This window comes from Cuculus canorus, chromosome 1, assembly GCF_017976375.1.
Source record: "Cuculus canorus isolate bCucCan1 chromosome 1, bCucCan1.pri, whole genome shotgun sequence".
Taxonomy (NCBI): Eukaryota; Metazoa; Chordata; class Aves; order Cuculiformes; family Cuculidae; genus Cuculus; species Cuculus canorus.
The window spans coordinates 193,566,811-193,590,541 of NC_071401.1; the positions used below are offsets into that span (position 1 = coordinate 193,566,811).

The 23,731-nt window shown below is 42.0% G+C and overlaps 1 protein-coding gene across 16 annotated transcripts in view; it reads right to left on the reverse strand.

Moving 5' to 3' along the window:
• Positions 1-1,963: 1,963 nt before the first annotated feature.
• CDHR3 (cadherin related family member 3) overlaps positions 1,964-23,731 on the reverse strand; it is a 63,645-nt gene continuing 41,877 nt past the window's right edge. For 5 of the 16 annotated variants that reach the window (XM_054049687.1, XM_054049766.1, XM_009557306.2 and 2 more), the window contains 12 exons: positions 22,985-23,174; positions 21,177-21,345; positions 19,584-19,683; positions 19,340-19,438; positions 17,034-17,260; positions 15,368-15,539; positions 13,484-13,728; positions 10,770-10,951; positions 9,408-9,421; positions 7,884-7,915; positions 6,926-6,974; positions 1,965-4,142 (listed from right to left, as the gene is read on the reverse strand). In XM_054049687.1, coding sequence (XP_053905662.1) covers positions 3,868-4,142; positions 6,926-6,974; positions 7,884-7,915; positions 9,408-9,421; positions 10,770-10,951; positions 13,484-13,728; positions 15,368-15,539; positions 17,034-17,260; positions 19,340-19,438; positions 19,584-19,683; positions 21,177-21,345; positions 22,985-23,174 — 1,754 coding nt within the window. In that variant the 3' untranslated portion in view covers positions 1,965-3,867. Of the gene's footprint in view, positions 4,143-6,925; positions 6,975-7,883; positions 7,916-9,407; positions 9,599-10,769; positions 10,952-13,483; positions 13,729-15,367; positions 15,540-17,033; positions 17,261-19,339; positions 19,439-19,583; positions 19,684-21,176; positions 21,346-22,984; positions 23,175-23,731 lie in introns of those variants that run through there. The other 11 variants (XM_054049724.1, XM_054049717.1, XM_054049711.1 and 8 more) reach the window with 6 other exon arrangements.

The window sequence follows — 23,731 nt, forward strand, 5'->3', positions numbered from 1 at the left end:
CACTTCTGGATGAAAAAAAGCACAAAATATGGTATGGCAATTGGATGAGGTTTCTACCATTTAAATCTGCACTGGACAGCTTAAGTATCTAATCTCTATTATAGGAAACTATATGTTTCTTTTACATATATTCAAATTATCTTTTCATATGTAGTTTCACATAACCTGCAGCAAGTGTATATCTAGGTCAGTCAGTTCTGTTTTCTCTGCTCTTGCTCTACCAAAGACAGGCCAAAGAAATGAATGGTTGTGCCTCAGCTCAGTGAGACCCAAGTTCTTTCCTGACTTTCGCAGGGAGGAAAGTCAGTAGTGCTAGAGGCAGCTGGGATTCACAAGATGACTTATTTTGCCTGAACTTGTGCCCTAAAAGGCTGAGTTAACCAGCTGGACTCACCTCAACTGGATGGAGTCATCTTGGGCAGTGTCAGATCTGTTAGCTCTCAGAGCCGTGGTGCCTATTAAGGGCACAGGAGCAGGTCATCCCCATGTGCCAAAAGATGAGCCAGCAGGGGAGAAGGCTGTCCTAGCTGAACAGAGAACTTTGGCTGTAACTCAGGAAAAAAAAAGGAGAGTTTATGACCTTTGGAAGAAGGGGCAGGTGACTCAGGAGGACTACAAAGATGTCATCAGGTTATATATGGAGAAAATAAGGGCCACAGCCCAGCTAGAGGAATAAGCAGGGGAAGCTGGAAGCCTTGGCCCAGTCCCAAAGATGTGACATTATTGGCATTAGTGAAACTTGGTGGGATGAGTCCTGTGACTGGTGTGCCATAATGGATGGTTACAGGCTCCACAGCAGGGACAGACAGGGCAGGTGAGGCAAGGAGTTGGCATTGTATGTAGCGGAAGGGCTGGAATGCATGGAGCTTGCAGTTGGCGATGGCACAGTTGAGAGCCTTTGGGGAAGGATTAAGGGACAGACAATTAAAATGAATGTCGTTGTGGTAGTCTGCTATAGGCCACTCAACCAGGACGATGACAGATTCTTTACAGAACTAAGGGATGCTTCCAAGTAATCTGCCCTTGTCCCCATGGGGGACTTCAATTTGCCAAACATCATCTGGGAGTACCACACAGCTGGTACAAAGAGGTCCAGAAGATTCCTAAACTCTCTGAATGATAACTTCATGGCGCAGGTGCTAAGGGAACCAACAAGGAAAGGTGCCTTCTTTGATTTGTTGCTAGTTAACTGAAAGGGTCTTGCAGGTGAAGTGGTAATTGGAGGCTGCTTCAGTCAGAGCAACCACGAATCAGTCATGTTTAACATCTGAATACTGTGTTCAGTTTGGGGCTTCTCACTACAAGAAAGAGATTGAGGTGCTGCAGCATGTTCAGAGGAGGGCAGTGAAACTCAGGAAGGGTCTGAGAGCAGCTGAGGGGACTGGTCTTGTTTAGTCTGGAGAAGAGAAGGCTGAGAGAAGACCTTATTGTTCTCTACAACCACCTGAAAGGAGGTTGCAGTGAGGTCGGTGTTGGTCTCTTCTCTGAAGTAACAAGTAATATGACAAAGGGAAATGTCCTCAGGTTGCGACAGGGAAGGTTTAGACCGGATATTAAAAAAATATCTTCACCAAAAAGCTTGTAACAGGCTGTCCAGGGAAGTGGTTGAGTTGCCATCCCTGGAGGTATTTAAAAAACATGTAGATGTGGTGCTTAGGGACATGGTTTAGCGGTGGACTCAGTAGTGTTAGGTTTACAGCTGAACTCAATGATCTTAAAGGTCTTTTCCAACCTAAATGATGCTGTAATTCTATGATTCTTTGTAGAGCTGTCAGTTGTTTTGAGGTTAGAGTATGTGAGCATTACTACAAAGGCAGTTGCTTTTCACCCAGCTGTTAGCCACCTGTGGGAGACTGCAGCACCAGCAGTGTTGGCTGTGACAATGTGTTTGTGTACACAGATGCTCAGATCATGCTGTGATACTGTTACACTGGTTTGGGGTTGTTGTTTTTTTTTTTTTCCTGAGAAGGAAGAAAAGAAGTTTGTGCAGTTCAGCAGCTGGAACAGTAGTGAAGAAAGATGAGTTTTCATCCATTTATTTCCAGGTTTCCTGGCTGAAATACAGCCTGCCTCTGCCTCACTTTAAAAAAGGGTAATTGTCTCAATCACAGAAGTAGAATGAGAGGAATCAAGGAAGAAGAGCAGCTGCCCTAGAGAAATTGCCAGGAAAATAAACACAAAAGCCTGTGTGTCTTCCTGTCATGAAAACAAAGCAGTTAACTTCTTCAGGTAACAAAAATTTGATGTCTGTAGGTGCCAGTCATGCCTGTGGGTAGCTTGGTGTCAGAGTAATAGAAAGATCCAAGTTACAGAAGTACTACCAGTTACCACAGAACTTGTCTATGTCACTGAAAAACCATCTGCAAAGAAATCAAATAGATCTATTTACAGCAAATGAATGCAAACAACAGTGGGTTGTAACTCTGAACGTGCGGTAGCCCTGTTGGTGCTGGAGGTTAAACACTATAACAACCACCACAGACAAGGTAAACTGACAGCATACTCAGAGAGTATAAATCACTCTTTCCTATCTTTATCATTGTGGTGTTTGTGACATGCTGCATTTCTGATTGCGCAAGGAAATGGCGTTTAACTGAAGACATTTGGTGTTTGTAAGGGAAGTTGTACCTGAGCCAAACTGTTCCTTTGGAGCACAGCAAAGAGTTGCACCACCATGGCAGGTGGTTTTGTAAAGTGTAGGATCCTCGGTGAAATTACCTTTGGCCTCTCCATCCAGGACCTCCATTGTACAACGAACAATGTATGTCACATTTTTGATAAAATCTTCATTGACGGTCCCTGCTCAACTTAAAGTAAATATTTTCTCTTGCCATCTGATATCAGTTCCTTTGTTGCCAAAAGACCATTTTGTAATCAGGAAAGAAAAGAAGCCAAGACATTAAGTATTAACTTGTAATTTATAATTCATTTTCTTCAGATTAATATAATTTTCTTTAATCTTGTAGAGTTTGGTTGTTTTATATCAGGTTCTTAAAGAGCACTTACATTATACGCGCCCACACTCAGAAAAGATTCTTTCCCCCTATGTGTTTACTGTCATTATTCTTTTGAGTGTGTTCCACTTGATTCTGTAAAACACTAAATACACCAGAGGAAATACCAAAGGTGAAGATATTGAATGCCGCCAGTGTTACAAAAGATAAATAAGCTGAAAGCGTTGACATGACAGTCTGAGATATCATAGCAAGCTGTGGGGTTTCTCCACTCCAAACTGCTTTCAAGCCATGGCCTTTTCTGCTGCAAGGTGGGAGGGCAAGGAAGGGCTGAAATAAAATACTTAATGAAAAGAAAATATTTTTAGCTGTTAACAGCAAACTTTTCAACCCTAATGTGCTTTTCATTCATCCTGCTGCTCAGCAGTGGCAGGAGACCCTCATTCACCAGTATGAAAGCATGTCCATGTGTACACTGCTGTCCCCAAAGTTGGTCTGAGGACATGGCCATGCCAGCCTAGGGGCACAGCACTCTTCCAGAAGGAAACTGCCAGAGGCTATAGCCACAGGGAAGTGGATGTTTCTGTCCATGACTGCTTTCACACCCTATCCTTCCCTCCCACTCTTACCTGCATCTGCCAAAGGTAAGTCTGGCTTCATCCTGCCTTTGGGTCCAGTTTACATAGCAGCACCCACTTAATATTTTGCAGCTGAGATGTATAGAGAGAAAATGACATCTGTTAGCATTGGTTGATTCTTTGGCTGTTCGGAGCAGGGGTCATTTGGGAGATGACTTGGAGTCTCGTGCACTATGCTTTAAGGCTGGCTTAAAGGCAATGCAGCATTCATTTTGGGAGAGGAGGTCAGTATCTGCCTGGTGAAGTGGTAAGGACAACTGCCTCTCCTCAAACTCCTATTTCTGCTTTTGTAATCTGTGCTCGTCTCCGTCTGTTCTTTCCAATTGCCCTGCCGAGGTTGGAGCAGCTGGTTTTGTTTCTCCTGTTGGCTCTTTCCTCTTCTCTGAAGGCTCTTTTTTGCTCAGTACCTGTACTCTGTCTGTCCCTTGGCCATCATCATCTGTGGCACTCGATATTACTTGCATGCCCGGTGCCAGCTGGAGGGACTCGCTGCTCTTTTTCCACCTCCTGGCTCCCGACTGTGTATTGAATTCATAGATTTTGCCAGTGACTTGCAAGGGAGAAATAACAACTGGTTAAAATCATTCCTGCCTTAGCAGATTAAGACATGGTGGTCCTCAGGATGGGGCTGAAATGGGAAACATGAAGCACCTGGAAAATTCAGATCATTAGAGGAAAGTAACCCTGAGAGGGAAAGCCTCATTTTTACAAGCAAATGTGGTGACCTCGGCATTCAAGGCAGCTGCTCAGAGAAGATGCTATTCTAAAAGTAAGAACTGGCTCTGTAATTCAGGGAATAGGAATATTCAATATAGGACTTTGTTATCCTCTGTCCGAATTACAGCTACCATGGGTTAACACAGATAACAAACACATCCATAGCCCTTAGTTTTTAGGAATAACCTTCCCAAAACGTTTGCCTTTGGCCATGCTGGACAAGGCCACTGTGTACGTGTGCCTGTTTTTTTCAAGTAGCGTTGCCTACCTGAGGTAGCAAAACCTGCCAGGAGCACAATATGTTAGATACATCTTCCAGACCATGTCAGCTCATCTAGCCTGACCCAAGATTTGTAGATCTGGGATCACCAATGAGTTTTGGGTGTATGCATTGCTTCCCCATTTGTACAAAATGCTTTCCTCCAGGCTTGCTGTGCACATTGCCATTAACAGTGAAATACTATGTATTTTCAGTTTGTGAAAGTACATGCTTCCCTCATATATAAAATAGTGTTAAATTTGAGTTGTTTAACATACATGGATACTTTTCCTTGCTAGAAAGATTTTTGGCCCTCTTCAGATTTTATGGGTAATTTCTACCCATACATTAGAAGCAACTGCATTCTCCTTCATTTATTACCTGAAGATAGATGGTAAAATTGCCATGTGTCCAGTGTGATTCCCTCACAGTCTAGTCTAAATCACTGTCACTCGCTAAACTGAGAATCAGGAGCCATAGTGGCACTGCTTTTAATTAAGCATTATTAATAGGAAGCAAACAAAAGACCATTAAGACCTGGAAAGAAATGGTGGTTATGTGTTACTACATGTAACAGTCTGTATCAGAATTAATGGTTTCTGACACCTTAACACTATATGAACAATTAAAGATTAAACTGGATCTCTTTACATGCTATTTTTTCTGACTGCTCACAAGATGGGCATGTGAAAGTAGCTCAGATGAGGAAGCAGCTCCCGACCATCCTTCCTAATCATTTTTGACAGATGATTTTCTGGGAATTATTAAATTTCTCATCTCTAAACTGCCAATACCTGATCATCTCCTAGAGTTTGGGATGAGCCATGGAAGGGAGAGGGGAGGGATGGGAAACACACATTTCTCTGCTGACAACACAAATTTCTGTTATATCTTAATGTTTGTGTCAGGCATGACAAATATTATGGCTCTAGGGGGCAGTTTGAATGGGCTTAGATATCATTAAGTGTGGTGTGGTCAGGTTTGCTGTAGGAAGGGAGCTGCCAACCATCCTGCAAAAACACAGAAAGCAGCTCTTGCAGTGGCCTAGAGAACATCCACGTTTTATGTTTTACAAATGCAGTTACATTGGGAAAAAGCAGGGATTTTTGAGCCCATCCCTCCAGATTCTCTTTATAAATAGCAGGTGGGCTTGGACCTAGATCAAACTGGCCTCGAGCAGCCTTGTGAATGGGTTTAATTGCCCAGTAGAGTCCCATTTGTTTGCCCAATTCCTACTGAAGTCCCTGTACCTAGTGTTTCCTATTAGCTCATGGCATCTGACAGCTCCAAGCCAGCTAATAAGAAACACAAGGTACAGGTACTTGGGTGAAAATTTGGCCAGATGAATCCAAGCCTTGAAATAAGCCTGCCTTCTTTTGGATAAATTTTAAACCTATTGTTTCAGACCTATTTTTTGATCTATTTGTTAAAGACTATTTTGACTGAGTGTGTCACATTTTACCACCCCCCTCCCTGCTGGGGCCATCAACCATTAGACACAGGGCTGGGCACCCTAATGCCAAGCCAAGCATCACAGCGAGGGGCTCAGGCAGGGCCTGTGGCTCAGAGACGAGGCAAGGTGGATCAGCCCTTAGGCAAAAACATTTTTCTGTAATGAGACATGCTGCAGAGCATAGTGGCCATTACCTGGGAAAGGGCATAATCCCTACACCTCCTGGGTCATCCTCATTTTCCTAGCTTTTGGCTTAATTTCACTTTTCCCAGTTGCCCAGCTGGTTAATCAGCTATGCTCAGAGTTAGCATAGTTGGAGCCTGGTGACACCACAACTGTATCTGAAAGCAAATTCTCTTCCCTTTCCTCCCCAAGGATGGGGATATGATGCCTGAGCTCTAGATAAACAGCCAGAATGCACTGTTGCTGAAGGGCAGGAGATCTATGCAGGGAAGAGTAACTCACCCACTCACTCTGCATCCAGGGAGAGGTTTCAGAGCTGAAACCAGTACATCTGTGGTGGTATTAATGGGCTGGCCATTTCCCAGACATGGGCAAGGGTGAAACCACTTAGCCATGACAGCACCAGAGCAGCAGGCTTGCAGCAAATTCCTCCTTCCCTCCCAACATCCAATACCAGATCCATACATTCAGGTTTAGCAGAGGATCAGTGAATTATCTGGCCATCATCTGCCTGTTTTTAAGGGACAGAAGTATATTCTACTATTAGAAATGTTACTAGGGCACCATCTTGACTTTCACTATCTGTGAAATACAGCTCCTATTCTCCTTGGAAACAGCAAACTTGAAATACGAAAAGCAAATGTTGAACCATATTTAAATCAACTAATCCAGTTTGTTTCCAGCCAAGTATTCATATCTACTGTTAATTGCTTTTTATTACCTGGATCTCTGGCTTCTCCATCAAAGACAGTGTTTAGCTTTGTCATTGTCTGTGAAGAGAGACAAAATGTGAAATGAATCCTGTGAATTAGTTAAAAAAGAGGAGTAGTGACTTAGAAACAGTGACCTGCATAGCTGGAGGTGGATTTGTACAACCTGCATATTGAATTCCTGTAGGCTGGGTTTAATCAGAACTTGCAACAAAAGCCATTCACAGTCTAGGGTGTTTCCACTCTAGATGTTCAAAGGAGAATTAATAGGGTCTGACATGCTAAATGCCTCCGTATGTGTAACCACAAGAGGGTCAGCTCCACCAGAGGAGGCCTGGGAATACCCTCTCTGCAGGACTTGGAGAGGGAGAATAGATTAATGAAAGTGCTTTGCAGCCTTTATGCTATTATGGCTCTGAAAAAAGAAGGAGACCCAAGGTCTAGGAGGAAATAAACATCCGTTAGAGTGGCAATAGCTATGCCATTTTGCTGCAAGACCAAACTCTTTACAGCTTGGGTACACTTGTGTGCCTTACTGGTTTGCACTCAGGTGGGTCAGGGTGAGCTTCACAGAGCAGTGATGTCTCAGCAGCTCCCATTGCTATCAGTGAAGCTGGGGCCCTTGAACTCCTGCTTCTGCAGCTGCAGTGAGTCTCCTTGTCACTGCTCTGGGCATGGCCTCTCTGACCTCCCATGTACAAGGCTGCTGGAGAGGCTGGAGAATTCATCACTTGGAAGCAAAGGGGGCCCAGCACAGGTGAGCACTCTTCATACTCAGTGTTGCCTCCAAATACAGATAAAATGCAGCTGGAGCACCAAAGTGTTTTACATTTGGGGGCTATAATTTTTTTCCTCATCTATCATTTTATGTTCTCTTTTGAAAACAGACACCTTTCATAGAAAGGATGCTATGAACACATTGCATGATGGAGCTGGGCAAAACTGGGGTTTGAGGCCAGCAGTACTTACCATAATCACTTCTTTCTTAGGTTTCTTCTTTTCTACAGAAAAGGAAATGCACATTGTGAAGAAACAGACTTTTTCTGACAGTGACTATAGAGACTAAAACCAAGAGTTCCTCAAACAAATAGACATTCTTGTTAGTCACCTTCTGAGGCATCTCACATGAGCTTTATTTTTTTCTCAAACAGTAATCTCTTATACTATTTGAAAGATGAACTCTTTCATAGTATTTTGGAATGAGAATTCAAGTTGCCAGTGACTGATAAAATTTTAGCCTTGAAAAGTATTATTCCTTCAGTAATGAATAAATAACAATGGTCCCTTTAACAAATTTCTATTTCTAAATATATGAACAGATACAGAAATTCACCTTTGCGGATATTTGAACTACAACTGTAGATTTTTTTTATTTTCTTTTTTTTTGCATGAATGTTTGTATTTGCAAAGCTTGTGGACTCAAATATGCACCTGGAGACAAAACAGGGAAGTGCTGCAGATCCAGTCAAGTCAAATTCAGATTGGAGAACAGTTTGGTTATGTGTGAATTTACCACATTATTAACTCATCCCACATGCAAACAAATACAGTAGCAGTGCCATGGGCATCTCAACAGCATGTGGATTTGTGGATGATACCCAACTAGTTGCTATGATTTCTTCTTGCTTGCTCCTTGCCAATTTGTTTAATGTTCTTTCTTTGGAGAGCTGTATGTGAGGCCACGAACTAGCTTTCTGTAATTTTCTGAAGCACTGCAGATGGGTCTGAACCTGAGCACTGATGGGAAACCTGTTCTGTCTGGCCTTTGCTGCCTAGCATTTGGGAACCAGTTTTTCCAAAAGCACCAAGTATCCATTTCTTGATACCAGCCAAAGCTGAAATGTCTCACGTTGGGCAACTGGGATAACAGCTAATTTCATTGGGGTTTGTTGGTTATGTGGTTTTTTTTCAAGCTGGGAATTACTGTTTGAGGAGAGGGTGTTATAAAAGCAGGGTCTTACTGAGCCCATATAGGCAATGCATGCTAGCAGAAAACTAATGGGACTAAAAGGAACAAGACTGCTTAAAAAAAACACCTATTTTTTACTCCTGCTAAGGTATACAAATCCCTTTAAGAGCACCAATGCTTTAAAATAAATCTTCAGGTACGTGAAATAATGATGTCAAGGGAGCAAACAAAGGGAGCAGAGAGCAGGTAATTAGAGAGGAGAGGACTCTTGAAGGTACTGTAGAGGGATGGGATTATTCTGTAACAGATAGCACGTGAATTGCATGTGAAAAATACTGCAATTCTTTAGCAACCATGCCGCAATACTAGGCTACTCTGAATTTGTTTTTTACCTAATTCTTAATAGATCTGAAGCACCCTGAAATCACTTAGGTAGGCCTCCCATAATCAGCCAGAGCTATTTAGTCTCAGTACTCTTGTGCTGGGTTTAATTTATTTGTCTAGGAATGAGTTTACAAGTTTTATACTGAATGATAAACAAGGTGTTGTTGAGAAGTATTAAAACATAAAAAAGAAGTACACACCTGGAGCGTTCATCCTGTAATGAAAAAAAAATGGAGTGTAGTTAACAAATGTCATACTTTTGCCTACATAAAAATATCATGCTTTGTTCTGTTTCACTTGGCAAGAAGAATGTCTTTCCTTGAGTTCTGGGATTTGCTTGATTTGTTTGGTTTCTGGCTTTGCTTTCTCTGAAGGCCCAATTCATTTCATGCTGCACCCAAACAGAACAACAGCCCTAAGCATTGTTTTAACACCTCTCCAAGAAGGGATGATATTTAAAAAAATAAAATCATATTGATGATAGCATGATGGATTTACATAATCTGGAAATACATATCTTCAAATACTGTCATCTTGTTCTATCCTTGGAGGAAGGTCAGTTTTTTGGATCTGATATGCTCAGTTAATACCTTTTAAAATATTTGAAAGGTTATAAATGTTTTTTAAAATACAGAAATTGCTTTTTAATGGGAGAGCCTGGCTCCTGATGAATCACTTGTTCTATTAATAAATAATAACAATAGCCAAGCTCTATGCTGCTAGATTCATTTGTCATTTTTATCACAAATTGCTAAATTCCTTGCATGCACGATTTCAATTATAATCAGTTATATATTATCTCTTTCTACATGTAAGCCAAAAATCCTTAGAATACTTATAGGAATTTTTTATTTTTATTTTTTTAAATCCCAGTCCACTTAAAGAGCTGCTTATCTTTGTTTTGTGAAGTAAAAAGTCAATTTAGAGGCGCTCTGGCTCCAGCCTGCTGGGAAGGCAGCCGGCAGGGATCTCTGCCACTTCCCACAATGAAACAGAGCTGGGCCCAGGTGCTTCCGTGGCTTTTGCCAAGCACAAGCACTTAAAGGTACCGCGAAGCTTTATGGGCCAGAGCCTTGCAGTGGGCTTGGGTAAAACTGCAGGAAATCTGCAGATTTGTCAGAACAAAGAGTTTGGCATAAGCACTAAGGTTTGGTAAGGAATCTGGGATCCATAGCTGAGAGCGATGAAGTAATTACCTACATGGGAGCTCCCTCGGAGTAGAAGCCAAATACAAACCTAAAAAGTTTGTAATTTTGGTCAACAGTGTCAGACACGGACTCTTGACTGTGCCTCACAAGCATAGCTGCCTTTAGATGTCATAATTGTTAATTACACTTCAGCTAATGCACTTGTTAAACTGTTAGTAAATCCCTGAAATAAAATTCAATGGAAATTTCTCCTTGATTTCGTATCATTAACACCAAATATCACTGTAGTGCACGACAGCATTTACTACAGTGAAGGACATAGCACTATAAAATATTCAAAGCATAGATATCGTTACTACTAAAGGCCTGAGTTATTGCTGGTGCTTCCCCAGCATGACATCTGGGAGGACTCACAGAGGCGTGCCATCTGCTTTGCCTGACGGAGGGCAGTGGGTGCGGAGCCACTTCACCAGCAGGAACCCCAGGTACCCCAGCAGTCCGAGGAGCAACAAACTGCTGAGGGTGATGATGAACGGCACGTACCACGCTGATTCAGAAAAGAGGTTTTCCTTTTTCATCACAACAGTGAAGCTAGGCTTTTAAAACAAGATAGGAAAAGTTTCTCAAGGCTGCATACTTGTAAGGTTACTGACACCAATGTTACCTTTCATCTGGTGAACCTCTGCACTGAACCTGACTCAAGCTGCCCCCCCCCCCCCCCCCCGGCTCTGCAGAAGATCACAAGAGGGTGATAGTGTCTGCTGGAAACAGTGATTCATCCCACGTACCTGCCTGCTTACTGCTGAGACATCTCAGATGACCAAGATGGACCACTAAGCTCCTGGAGCAACCAAAGGCAGGCGAAAATGAGCCTGCCCATGGTGCAAAAAGGAGGTCCCAGATCATGTTTCTCAGGTTGCCCGAGAAGCTGCAAGTGCACTGTTGGAGGGTGAAAAGTTCAGGGAACACAAGTTCAGAGAATACTGCTATTATGGAGATAATGGTTTCTCGTTACCTAAGGCAAAATTGGAAGTAGGTCATCTTCGCTGCAGTGATCATTCAGCCCTCTTCATAGGAGGAGTTGAACCCCAAGGAACTAGGTTATTGTACAAGAAAAATGAAACTACTTTTGTTTTCCCTGTGACTTGTTCCAGAAAGGAAAAGCGCACTTACTGAGCAGTTGTGATCTCCCACATCTTCCTGAGTGCCAGGAGACATAGCTCTGAGCTGGCATGTCACTTGGTGCTAGCAACTCATTCATTAAAGCCACACCATGAAACTATCCTCACACGGATCAGAAATTCCTCATTTGTTCTACCTAGGTCATTATGTAGTGTGCTACTATTATTCTGCTACTATTGATTGTCTACGGATACTTTTATTTAATTTTCTGTAAAACATTTGTAATCACATTGTGTATGAAATTTAGTAGAATGCCTATTTCTTTCCTGTTTAAGGATACCTTTAAAATAACTAACTTAGCCTTGCAAGAAAAATGTATATCCAATCCTTAGAGAAATTCTCAGCCAATCTCAAGATCACCACCACCACTCCACCTTCACTGGGACTGAAGTCACAAGTGGAGTTTCATAATGGGACTTCTTTTCTACACTACCAGCCATCCAGGATTTGATTCATCAAGTCACTGCAGTGAACGTATGTAATAAGCAGTGATGGGAGAAGCTGCTGCAATGGAGTGTTCTTCTGGCAAACAGGCTGGAAGTGGAAGACCTAGATCTCTGGGGATGCAGATATTGTGGTATGTGGTCTAGACTGTTTGTATTTGTGGTAGAGCATGGGAAAGAAATACAGAATAAGTTTTGTTATTCAGCTTAACTTTTCATTTCCGCATCAAGTAGGGGGAGGAGAAGGCTGTGAGAAAACCATTTATTCCTTTTCAATTAGATAATTACAGGGTTGTTAATCAGTCTGCAAGTTTGGATTTAAGCAGTTTTATAGCAAACAGTCCAGATTCATATGTGCTTTTTGCAGGATCTCCTGTTTCTGGCCTGGTTACCAGTAGTCTCCAGCAGATTCAGACCATTTTACAGCTAAACGCTCTTTTACCCCTTCACCAGCATCCTCATATTTTCATTCCTGCATGCAAGGAGAAAAGGATAATGCCATCTGCGGGCAGGCAGAAAATGGATGGACTCTGGATGATTGAGAGATGGTACAACAAGGGATGAAAGCAGTGAACAGTGCAAGGATGGGAACAAAGCTGTGCCACTTCTGCAGGCAGGACAAAAGCAAGCACTCACATCATGGACCAATCTGATGGAAATCAGCACCAAAATGAAACTGGTGAGCCAGAGCTTGCCTGGCATGGCTGTGTGGAGGAGTGGACTGTATTACTGGAACACAGGTCCACAGCTCCATAGGCTGTGCCAGGCCAGGTGCCACCCCTACTGCCAAAAGCTCTGTGGTCTTCTTGGGCTCAGCTATGGACCACCATTTGGGCAGGAAGCTCGGAAAAGACCCATCCCACCCTTTTGGCTTTGCCTGTCTGAAGCCTGCTGAAACTTCAGTGACATGATGAGGCTGTGTACAACTGCTTCAGTTCCTGACAGGCAGCTTGAGGTTTTACATGAAGGATGACCTCAGGGACAGAAAAAAAGCCCCTTCCAAGTAATGAGGATTGTTGTTGTGGTTGTTGCTTATTTCAGCTTTGGTAGCCACAGATTAATGTGTTCCACCAGTAAAGAAGCACATTCAACTGCAAGGCAGCTGATGGAGTGAATAGCTATGAATAAAAAAAGAGGTAGTGTAAAATGCATGAGGTAATTTTAAGGTTCCAAGCAAAGGGTAACCCCTATTCTTTCCTTATTAATAAAGCTGCCAAGATCTTTAACTTTCCAGTTATGTGGTAGTGGCAGCCTGCCTGATCCTTTGGCTACTTGCCCTTTTTGTTTTAGAAACTGAAATACAAAACAGATGTTATGACTCTGGGGCCAATCCTTCGTGACACTGAACACATCAGTCACCTTTGGGTTCAATGTAAGAGCATAGGGCTCACCACTTCCTGGGACTGGACCCACTGTAGATTTTTGTTTTCCTTTTTTCTTCACTGCATGGAGAGTAGCCCATGAAAGAACCACTGAGGTGGACATAAATTTCAGCAATCTTACCGTTGTGGCAACGACAGTAGTTGGGTTTGGGATAACTCTGATGTTTAAAGTCACTGTTCCAGTTTTAATGAGGTGTGTAGCTTTGTTCCTGGCAGATAGTAAGTTGTCATCTGTTATATAGACACGCAGTCTGTAAATCCAGTTTGTATCAAGTCCATTCTCATAGTCAAACCTTGATGCAAGAATCAGCCGAGATGTGTTGGAGCCAGCACTTGGTGAAAAGGTGAAATGATTGTTCACATTGCCTGCAAGCAGTAGTAAAAACATAAAACAATGCCAAAAAAAAAAAAGAATCAATGAGAAAAACAATCCTGCATTGAAGTATATGCGTGCAAAAGCCGAAAGTATCAGTTTCTGTTGATGACTTGTTATGGATCGCTATACAGCTGTGCAGTGAAATATTTACAGGATCGGCTCCTTAAACTTCCTGGTATCATATAAAATAAGACAAAGCAATACAGTGATAAAAGCATTAAAATATGGAATAAGGCTTTCTACAGGGACACACCTAAGAGAAAGCTGTGGAAACACTTTAGAGCAACAGGGTACACAGTAGGTCACCCAAGTGATTTGTTCTTACAGACTGCAGAGCACCCAGCCAGGGTGAGGATCCTACACTGTTGCAGGGTTCGTTCTGCTACTGGAGTGTCCCTGGGCCACATGGACACCACCAGCACCTCCAGAGGCCACTCCACACCTCTCCATGACTTCTACCCAGAGACAGAGGTCTTTGAACAGGTCCCCCAGAAGATATCTGATGACTCAGGGGACATTAGTTGCCTCCAGGACCTTGTCTGCACCGCAAGGGAAGAGAGAGGAGTTCAGTGATGCTGGCTCCTCAGCCCTCATTTTCTGTCCACATAGCTGGAGATCCCCTGCGCTTCAGGCAGGCCAGCCCAGCTCTTAGGCTCTGGACAGGCCACACATACAAGAGATCAGAGCCATGAAAAGGCACCAAATGTGCTTTAGTTTTGCTCTTGTTGCCTTATAGAGTTGATGCCTCCGGAGTTGAAGTAACCTTGAAGGCCATGCCTATTGTACAGCCCAAAATGGGCCATGGGCTGCTCTGTGGCTCAGAGGTCAGCTGCTTGGCATGGCTCAATCTGTATAGCCAGAACTGGACCTGTGGTCCGATCCTGATTTATTAAGACAAACACAGCCTTTGTATGGGCTCGTGTGTAAATGCTACTGCTTCAGAGTTCCTCTGTGGCATTAAGGGGCTGCAGAAGGACAGAGGGTCTCTTTTTTCTTGTTCACAGGTTTTTTACTGGCACCTGGGCAATCTATTACCTCCTTCTTAGCAGTTACCTCAGCAATAAAACAGAAATTTACCCAAGAGTGTGCCTTTCCTTTTTTTGTGAAGCTGGGCATCATCCCATACCATTACAATTCTCCAAGTGCGTGAACTTGATTAATAAGTTCAAAAATTTGTTTTTAAAATGGGCACGTGGGATATGCGTGTTTGCTCAGTGGTTTTGAACCGTGTACCAGTGTCTAAAAGTGAAGTATGCCGAGTAACAGAACCCACCATTGTTTCTCAAGATTTACTCAACTGTAATTGGAAGGAAAATTTGACTCTGCGTGACATAACGACTCATTATTCTGAAGTCCTTGTCAACTGTGTAATAAATGCTAATTAACATGGCAGGCAATCCAGTCTTGCAAGGGAATGGTTCTAGGTGGTAACGCCAGTGCCCAACTTGTGGTGACATACCTCTTTCGGTAAGCAGCAAAGAAATTAAGTGTAGAGCTTGTGGATCACAAATAGCACACCGTGAGAAGTAGCACATAAACCGTGCTAGGTTTTTATTTGTAAATCAAAGTGAACAATCAACATTCAGTAATTTTTACACTCTCCCCAACTCACACACCATGACACATTACCTTCATTAATGAAGTAACGGAAAGATCTGGGATCAGAATCACGATCTTTACATTCAATCTTGAAACCATTAATATTGGTCCCAACAGCTAAGCTGACTGGGATTTGAAATGAATAGAAATTGGGTGAACAAAATGGTTCCTCATCATTTACTTCCAAAACATTGACAGTTACCTGAAAGAAAAGAGCAATAGCAAGCTGAAGCTCCTCTGCTGTGTCAACTCAGAATTTTATTAAGAAACTGTTTGACTTTGCCCATTTTGCTCTTTTGATCAACAGCAGTTGAGCAATTAACCTCACTTCCAATCTAGTTTCTAGCAGAAAATGTCTGTGATCATTTGATCTTCAATTCTTCTTGTCATCAGCACTCTTCTGGCAACAGGTTCTTAATCTGAACCTTCTTCTAAAATGTCATGGGTTTCGAGCTGTTGTGTCTGACTATTTGAATCACCTGAATCGTGTCATAGTAAGAATGAGAAATAACAATAGTACCATGTATTCATTAAATTTCCTTTAAAACCTCTCAAATCACTTCATAATAATTACTTAGGCTTCTTAGCATGTTTAATAATAATTCAGAGCATGATCCATGGAAGGAAGGAAGACTCCTTATAGACCCTTCCTAGGGAGAGAGAAATGCTGATAACGGCCTTTTGCTTGGCTGGGAGCACCCTGGGTAGCGCCAGATGTGTTTAATGTCAGCTGGGGTTAGTTTGTTAGGAGAAAAAGCTTGCCCTTCTTAAAGCTATTTCGTCTAATGTCTGTTAGCCTTTAACAGGCAACAGATAAAATTAACATTGTTAAAAGCTCCTGCTGCTAAATTATCCTTAATCATCACCTCGAGATATTATAGGTGATAAAAATATTAACTACCTCCCACCTAGCATCTCTATGGGTGTTGCCTGGCTGAGCTAGAAAGCAGGCCTAGTACCTGTGTCCCCCAGAGATATGCAAAAATCAAATGTAGGGCAGTCATGTAGGAGAAGACTTGAAAAGGAGTAAAAACGAGTTTGTATGTGAAGGACACCAGGATTCTTCCAAAGAAGCAATCTTTGTGGATATACCACTTATATTTTTTCCTCTGAATAAAATAATGGGCGTCAAACTTGAGCGCAATCCTACTGTTTACTATTAGCATTGTCCCTGGTGTGCTCTTGGCTCCTGCCAGATAGCACCATTAGGGACCAAAACTAGATCATGGTCAGAGGAAGGCCATGTGAGGGTCCATCCCCAGCAGGCCATGTGGACACAGTTGTACTGAGGTCCAAGAAGGACTTGGCACTAAGCATGGCTAGAATTAGGTTGTGCTGCCTGGCCTGAAGACCCTGTCCTTTTTCTGTTTCCCAGTACACATGTAGCCATAAAGAATATCTTAAATCCTCTAGGGTACAGAAAACAATTTCACTGCCCAGGTAAAATAAAAAAAAAAAAGACTGAGAAACAAACCCATACAGTCAAAAACATAAAAATATTATTTTAATCCTTTTTGTAAGAAATAAACCAAGACTTAGTGAACACCAACTCTTCATCTGACTAATGTACAGGTATGTGCAGGAGTGGACTTGCCTTTTACAGACCAAAGTGTTTTGCCCCGTGTCTTACTGTTCTTGTCAAGAGGAACAGAACAAAATGTAGGTAAAGGGAGAGAAGTAGAGTGGATTTACTCACAGATGCTGTTGCACTCTTCTCTTGGTCTGAGGCCTGTACTACAAGAATGTGTTTCTGAGTTGTTTCATAGTCTAATCTAGCTAAAATCTTCACAACTCCTTTGCTTGGGCTGATCCAGAAGAGATTTGTGTAATCCTTGATGCTTCCTCCAGCTACAATGGAGTAAGTGATGACACTGGGTGGCCAGTCCTTGTCTCTGGCGCTCACTCTTCCAATGCTGGATCCAACTGGGAGACAGAAAATCCATACTTCATTACTATTTTAAGGAAAAGGGAGTACAGAGTATTTGTTCCAACCAAAACTTGATGAAACTGAACTGAAGATTTGGTTTAGAGTTTTTCACCCCCAAAAAGTAAAGCAAAGGTGTGAGGAGTACTAGTTCAGCATGCTCTGCCATGGCTCCCCTGGGCATAGGCACAAGAAGTTTGGAGAGAACCACAACAGAAGTGCTCTGGCAATGAGGACCACCTGGAGCCCTGCACTGACACGCACAAAGTCTTGCCTTGTAGCAGCCCGAGGACTGGCTTAGTTGGGGGAACAAGGCTCTTTGTCTGCCTTGAAGAGCAATTGCTGCGTTTCTTCTGAGGTGTTTGGAAAGTGGTTTGAATTACCTTCGTGTGAGCATTTATAAAGCAAACTACAAATGGCAGTGCTGTAAACTATGAGAACAAAGATGGGACTGTGCATGCCCATCTCTGCAAATATTGATTCAATGCTAAATACATCCATGTCACTTGGGACATACAGGATGAATAGTGCCCACGCACAGAGTAATGCCAAAGGAGGAACTGGATGATCTTTAAGGTCCCTTCCAACTCAAACCATTCTGTGATTCTAAATGTAGGGTTGGCATTTTTTTTCTTCCCTGACATCATGAATTCCAGCCCTATTGCAAACTGTTAGCTCCTGTGTGGTACAGTAATAGCAAGCACCCTGTTAATATCAACTCAACTCAAAATAAAAGGTAGTCTGAATCCAAAAGACATTTCTTTTAATAGTCTCAGTAACCAACAAAGCTGTGTGGCCGACACAGAGATGTTTACATGTACATCCAGGTCACAGAAGATTTTCAAGTATTATATTTTGAAGGTACAGGTCAGTGGTACAAGGAGACACACACAGAACAGGAAAAGCCACAAAATTCACTGCATCATGTCCACTGGGAAACAGTATAGAAAGTCAAGTTCCATCCGTGCACCATAGAAATAAAAGTTGATCAAGAGCAACAGGCTGCTGAGCAATGCAAGGCACAGGTGTGAACACCTGAGGGTCAGGGTCCTCCAATTATTGAGTGCCCACCCTGTGCTTCTTTGTCTCCCTGTAGCCCTCCTTACTTTCCCGGCAGCTTGTTCCCTGCAGGGGCCAGGGCTGCCACGGTCCTTCTGCCAGGCGGACCCCACCCTAGGAGCCAGCCACACCACCAGCCTCCCTAGTCTCTCCAGCTCCCTTGCAGGCCCTGCTGCAGCCTTGGCATACTCAGCAGTGACAGCTTCTCCACAGGGCAGGCAGGAGTGATTGGACCTTGGCAGGACCCTTCTGAACAGAGAAGGAAGAAAAAAAGAGAGCTGAGGGTAGCGTCTGGCAATTTGGGCTTGCTCCTTTGCCCATGGCAAGGGATAGGAGGTTGAAACATGCCTTCCCCCTCCCACCCACCATTCCACCTCCTGGCTTTGACCAACGGGCACGGAAGAACCATAGAGCCCATAGGTCTGCTGACCATAGCCACAGCTGCCAGTGCCTGTGCTTTGAGCCTATCTTGGCCAGAATAATTTTATGAAATCAACTAGATTATCTGGCTGCTAAATCTCTTGGAGTTTTATGGGCACTTCACTTCGTCCCATTCAGATGCAGTGATGCAGCTGGACATCTTTGTCAGTGATATGACCATTAGGTCAGGTTTGTGAGTAACAGCAGCCTGGGGCAGTGCAGGACATGCTTGAGGACAGGGTTGCTCTTCAGAGGAGCCTGGCAGGCTGAAGCTGTGGGCCAACAGTCCCTCCAAATGGCTAATTTAGCAAGAGCAGAAAGACTATCTGAAACAAGGCATCTGAGTTCAGTTCCTGGCTCTGTCACAGATTTCTTGTGCAATTGCTGAATTTGTCTGTCTCAGCTTCCATCTGTACAACTGGAATTGTTGCCAGTTCTGTCTATTTGAGGGTAGTAGGTGGTTTTAACAGTGAGACCCTGGTTGAAATGGAACTTTGAGCCATTCTCCTCATTGAAATAGACGAAAATACATTCAGAGCAAAAAGGTACTTACCAACATGACAACATTATTTCTATCATGTATGTGCTATTTACTATACCTTTAGTAATTTCTGGAACATTAAATTCATATGATAAATCATTGAAGACTGGAAAATAATCATTCACTGGTTTTATCCTGATGTAAATATAGATGATATCTGGAAATATAACAGAACATTAAATCATAGTTAAGTATGGTTGGGAAATTTGCTCATGCATATATTCAAAATACATATGGTATTCCTCTCTCCGTGCTGTTACAGCACAGGAAAATAGCAAAAGAAATGTAAAAGGGATACTTGCTTGAGTAGTCAGGATAGGCAATATCTTGCACCCTAACAGTCAAAGAATAAACTGCAACTCCTAGATTAGCTGGGTTTTCTAAATCAATACTTCCAGTCATCTAAAATACAAAGAAACATAATTATATTTGTACTTCCTTACATAAAGTCACAACACACACAATGACTGTCTCTATTTTCGGTGTTCTGTAAATGTGGTCTCCTCCTTGGATACATAGAATTGCCTTTTAGAAGTAATATAGGCTATTAATCAATTATAGGATTGAATTCCAGGCTTTTTCTACATGTTCACGCTCTGGTGTCTTTTGGCAATTCAAAATTCTTTCCTTCTGCCAACAAAATATCTTTCTCTTAAGTGAAGGAAGTTGAATCAATTGGATCACAAGGTCTTGGCCTTATACCTGCTTAATTCAAAGCTCATATAATGAGCTGGCTATTTGCTATGCCCTTTGTTGGCTCAACAAGGATCTGCTATTGCTAAATATTAATAGTTACTCCTTGAGCTCACGCCTGCAGACATGTATTAAAGGTATCAGGTTCAGTCACAAGTGTTTGTCCAGGAACCAAGTTGTTACTGAATGGTGGCTCACACAGATTTAAAGCCTAATCCCCTGAACCCTGTCTTTCTGTAGGAGCCTCATAAACTCTGGGACTAAAGCACAGGCATCCTCTGTTTATCTTCCACAGGGAAATTCCACAGGGGCAGGATACCTCAGATAGCCTGTTACATTATACATACATGGTGATCAAAGGGATGACAACAATCATATCCTGTGCAGCAATGAAAATGGTTTTTACGTTGGCAGATGAAGCAGCTAAGGGCAGTGCTTATTGGCATGTGTATCTCAGATCAAAAAATAAAGTAAGCCATACAAAATGAGTTTACTGCTCCTGTAGCACTCCTGTCTTTCAAACAGAAAGTCTGTTTTTTTGTCATGTTTCTCTTTTTCTGTATTTGTCCATGGTTCTTTTTAAAGCAACGGAACAACCACCATTGCACATGTCCAGCAACTGGTGAGTGTTCTGGCCAATGCAAATATGCCAGCAGTTATCAGCATAAGGAACCCGTAGTTTGACATGCAAAATAACATAACTGCAAAACCCACCACACTTTTGTGGACATTTACCACCCAAAGTGGTTTTACAATTCTGACCAATGATGCTGGGAGGTAGTTATCGAGTGTAGGAATTCTCAAGTATTACAATTCTTCATGCTGAATAGCAAGGATCCTACACAGTCTGTCATGAGTAAATGGGTATTAAATGGCATCAAATTTCTCTGCTTATCCATATCAAATTTAGTGTTCCATACTCCCTAAAAAAAGGATTGTTTAATAATATCTAGCACATTCATTTAAAACTCTAGAAAAACATTCTCTGTTCATCAAATTGTATAGATCCTATAGAAAGCATCCTATCAAAGAGTATGTAGTTCACTTCCAGCCAAAACAGTTGTTCTTTGCACCATACCCACTGTGACATGAAATACAGTAATTTTTTTTCTTGTACAGACAATGAATTCAAAGAACCTATAGTATTTCATAAGTTGACTTCTGAAATGGGACAGCCTAAAATAAAGCCACAAATGACTCACCACAAGTCTTCCAGACACAGCTGACTCCAGAGCAAAGTTATTGCTTCCAAAACCAGATAGTCCAGTGAAATTAAAACGATTGTTTAATGGATCAATATCAGTGTCTGCACAGTAATTTCTAAGTTCAAGAAGAAATGTCCCAGCAGTCATATTTTCATTTGCCTCTTTCCTGTTTAAAACAAGCATGTTCCCCATCAGAGCAACTTATCTCCTCTTAAATTTCTCATATATTACATGCCAAAACATTTACTTCCATTTATTTTCTAAGTGAAATCCTACATCTAAATAGACAGCAGTTGATGAAGCAACCCAGTATCTGACCTGTACACTGCAGTGGACAACAGCCCTGTAAAATGGGCAGGACATCGGCATTTAGCTAGAGCCAAACCATAAACCTGGAACTCAGCTAAACTTCAGAAGCTGCCACCAGACCTTACTGCTCAAGATTAGTTCAACTAATGATTACTATTTTAAAGCATCTTTATAGCACTCATGTCTTCAGTATTTTATAATGTTTTCCTGATGAGAAATTTGTTATTTTCTCCTTAATTAATATCTGGACCATTCTGCTGTTTTGTTAAACTAGCATTTCTGGTCCTGCTGTCGTCAGTGAGGGTCTCTGTGAAGGGCATGATGGAAGTGAGGGTGGAGGGTGTTGATTTGATCTTTTTTAATCAAGAGAATTAAATACAAAAAAATCAAGAACCAACTAAAATATCATTAAGCCCTGATTTTGTTCCTTTGTGCAATCCCTATAAGACTAGTTCTTTATTTGATTGCATTTTTCCCCATCTTGCCTCCTTCAGATCAAAATGTAAGCTCACTAGATAACAAAGAGACTTTTTTGTTATTGTCATGGATGTTGTAACTAAGCAGTGCTCTGAAGAACTGGATTCTCTTCCTGCCAGTACATAGAAGTATGTAATTTAAATGCAATACATTTCTGTTAGATAGAGCAAGAAATTTAAACATATATGCACAAACTAGATATTCCTCATTGCACAGGTTCTTGGACTGAGATGTTGGATTTTTAACTGCAGGACCACCAAACTACCCTAAGTGCACCTGAAAAATGGTGCTATGCAATGCAGTGTACCCTGAAAGATCAGAGCCCAGGCACATGAAATAATTTCAATGCACAATTTTGACTTCAGTCTTCCCATGACATAGGTCATCTTTAAAATGGAATTAATATTATGTCCTCATCTGCAAATATAAACTACCTGATCACCACAAAGGTCTCAGAGCATACATAGCCATAGTAAGGTCCATGACTAAGTTATTATGCACAGAGGGCACCTATAACAAAAGGTAATCTGGGCTCTGAAGACCTTAGAGTTTGCATTAGACAAAAACCATGCAGGTCACTAGGGAGAGACTTAGAAGAGAATATCAAGAAGTTTAAAATAAAATTCTAAAACTGACTGGCAAGCTTTCCCTGGTGAATGTTTCCCCACAGTTTAGTATAAAGAAAGAAAATAGGAGCCTGGATCTGTATGGGTCAGAAGAATAACTCTATAACATATGGCTCTGATAGCCTAAGGATTTAGGTATCTGAAAGAAAGATAATTAAGGTATCTGACTATACACACATATTTTCAGTCCAAATCTCCAGTTTGAATACGTCAGGATATTAAGATTTGTGCCCTAAGACACATGCAGGGAACACTAATGTTTAAATGCTCAAAGAAAAATGTCCATCTGAACCTTCAAGTGTAGTAGATCTGGGGACCCCAACTGATATGCCCTGGACTGCACATTGGTCTGGGGCAACAAGGCAGCACTAACGCAATGAAAAGGCTCAATACCTGAAGGTAGAAGGATTGCATTCTGGTGAGTTGTCATTGATATCATCAATAATGACTGTGATCTCCATTTCGCTTGCATGGCCTCCACTGGGACTGTCCTCCACCCGGACTATCACTGAAACGTTAGGATGGAGCCGCAGTGGAAAGGCATCTCGGTCGATTCTCCTGGTTACCTGCAGCACTCCAGTTGCTGGGCAGAAAGTAGCCAGAAGTTAGATGCTCACCATGAAGGGAAGTTAACAAACACTTGTGGTACACACACAAGAGGATGGAATAGCTGAGCAGACAGGTAGCAGAATAGAAAATGTTCTGCACAGATCGTGGCTGGTTTAGCTATTTTTTTAAATGGTGCAAAATGGCTCTGAAAGTTCTGTGTAAAACATTAATGGATAAATAACCATTACTCAAAAATATACCAGAGGAGGCCTCAGCAGATGGTCTGGAAAGCAGTTGGATTTTCTCTATGCTCTCAAAGAGCTAGTGCAAGTCAGAGCTGAGTGCACTCACAGAGCAGCAAGGATAATGATCTGCTAATGCCCATGCTGTCCTTGCTCTCTAGCTAGTAAGACTGCTTCACTTTCTACTGTTATCGTTCAAGTATCCTTCAGCATCTCTAAATCCACTCACACATCAACAGAGCTGCTCTTAGTTGTGACACATTCTGCCAAGTGCCATTTACTTAATATATTTTCTCAAATATATCTCCTTTCAAAAAGATGAAGTATTTGTGGCAGAGCATGGTAATAG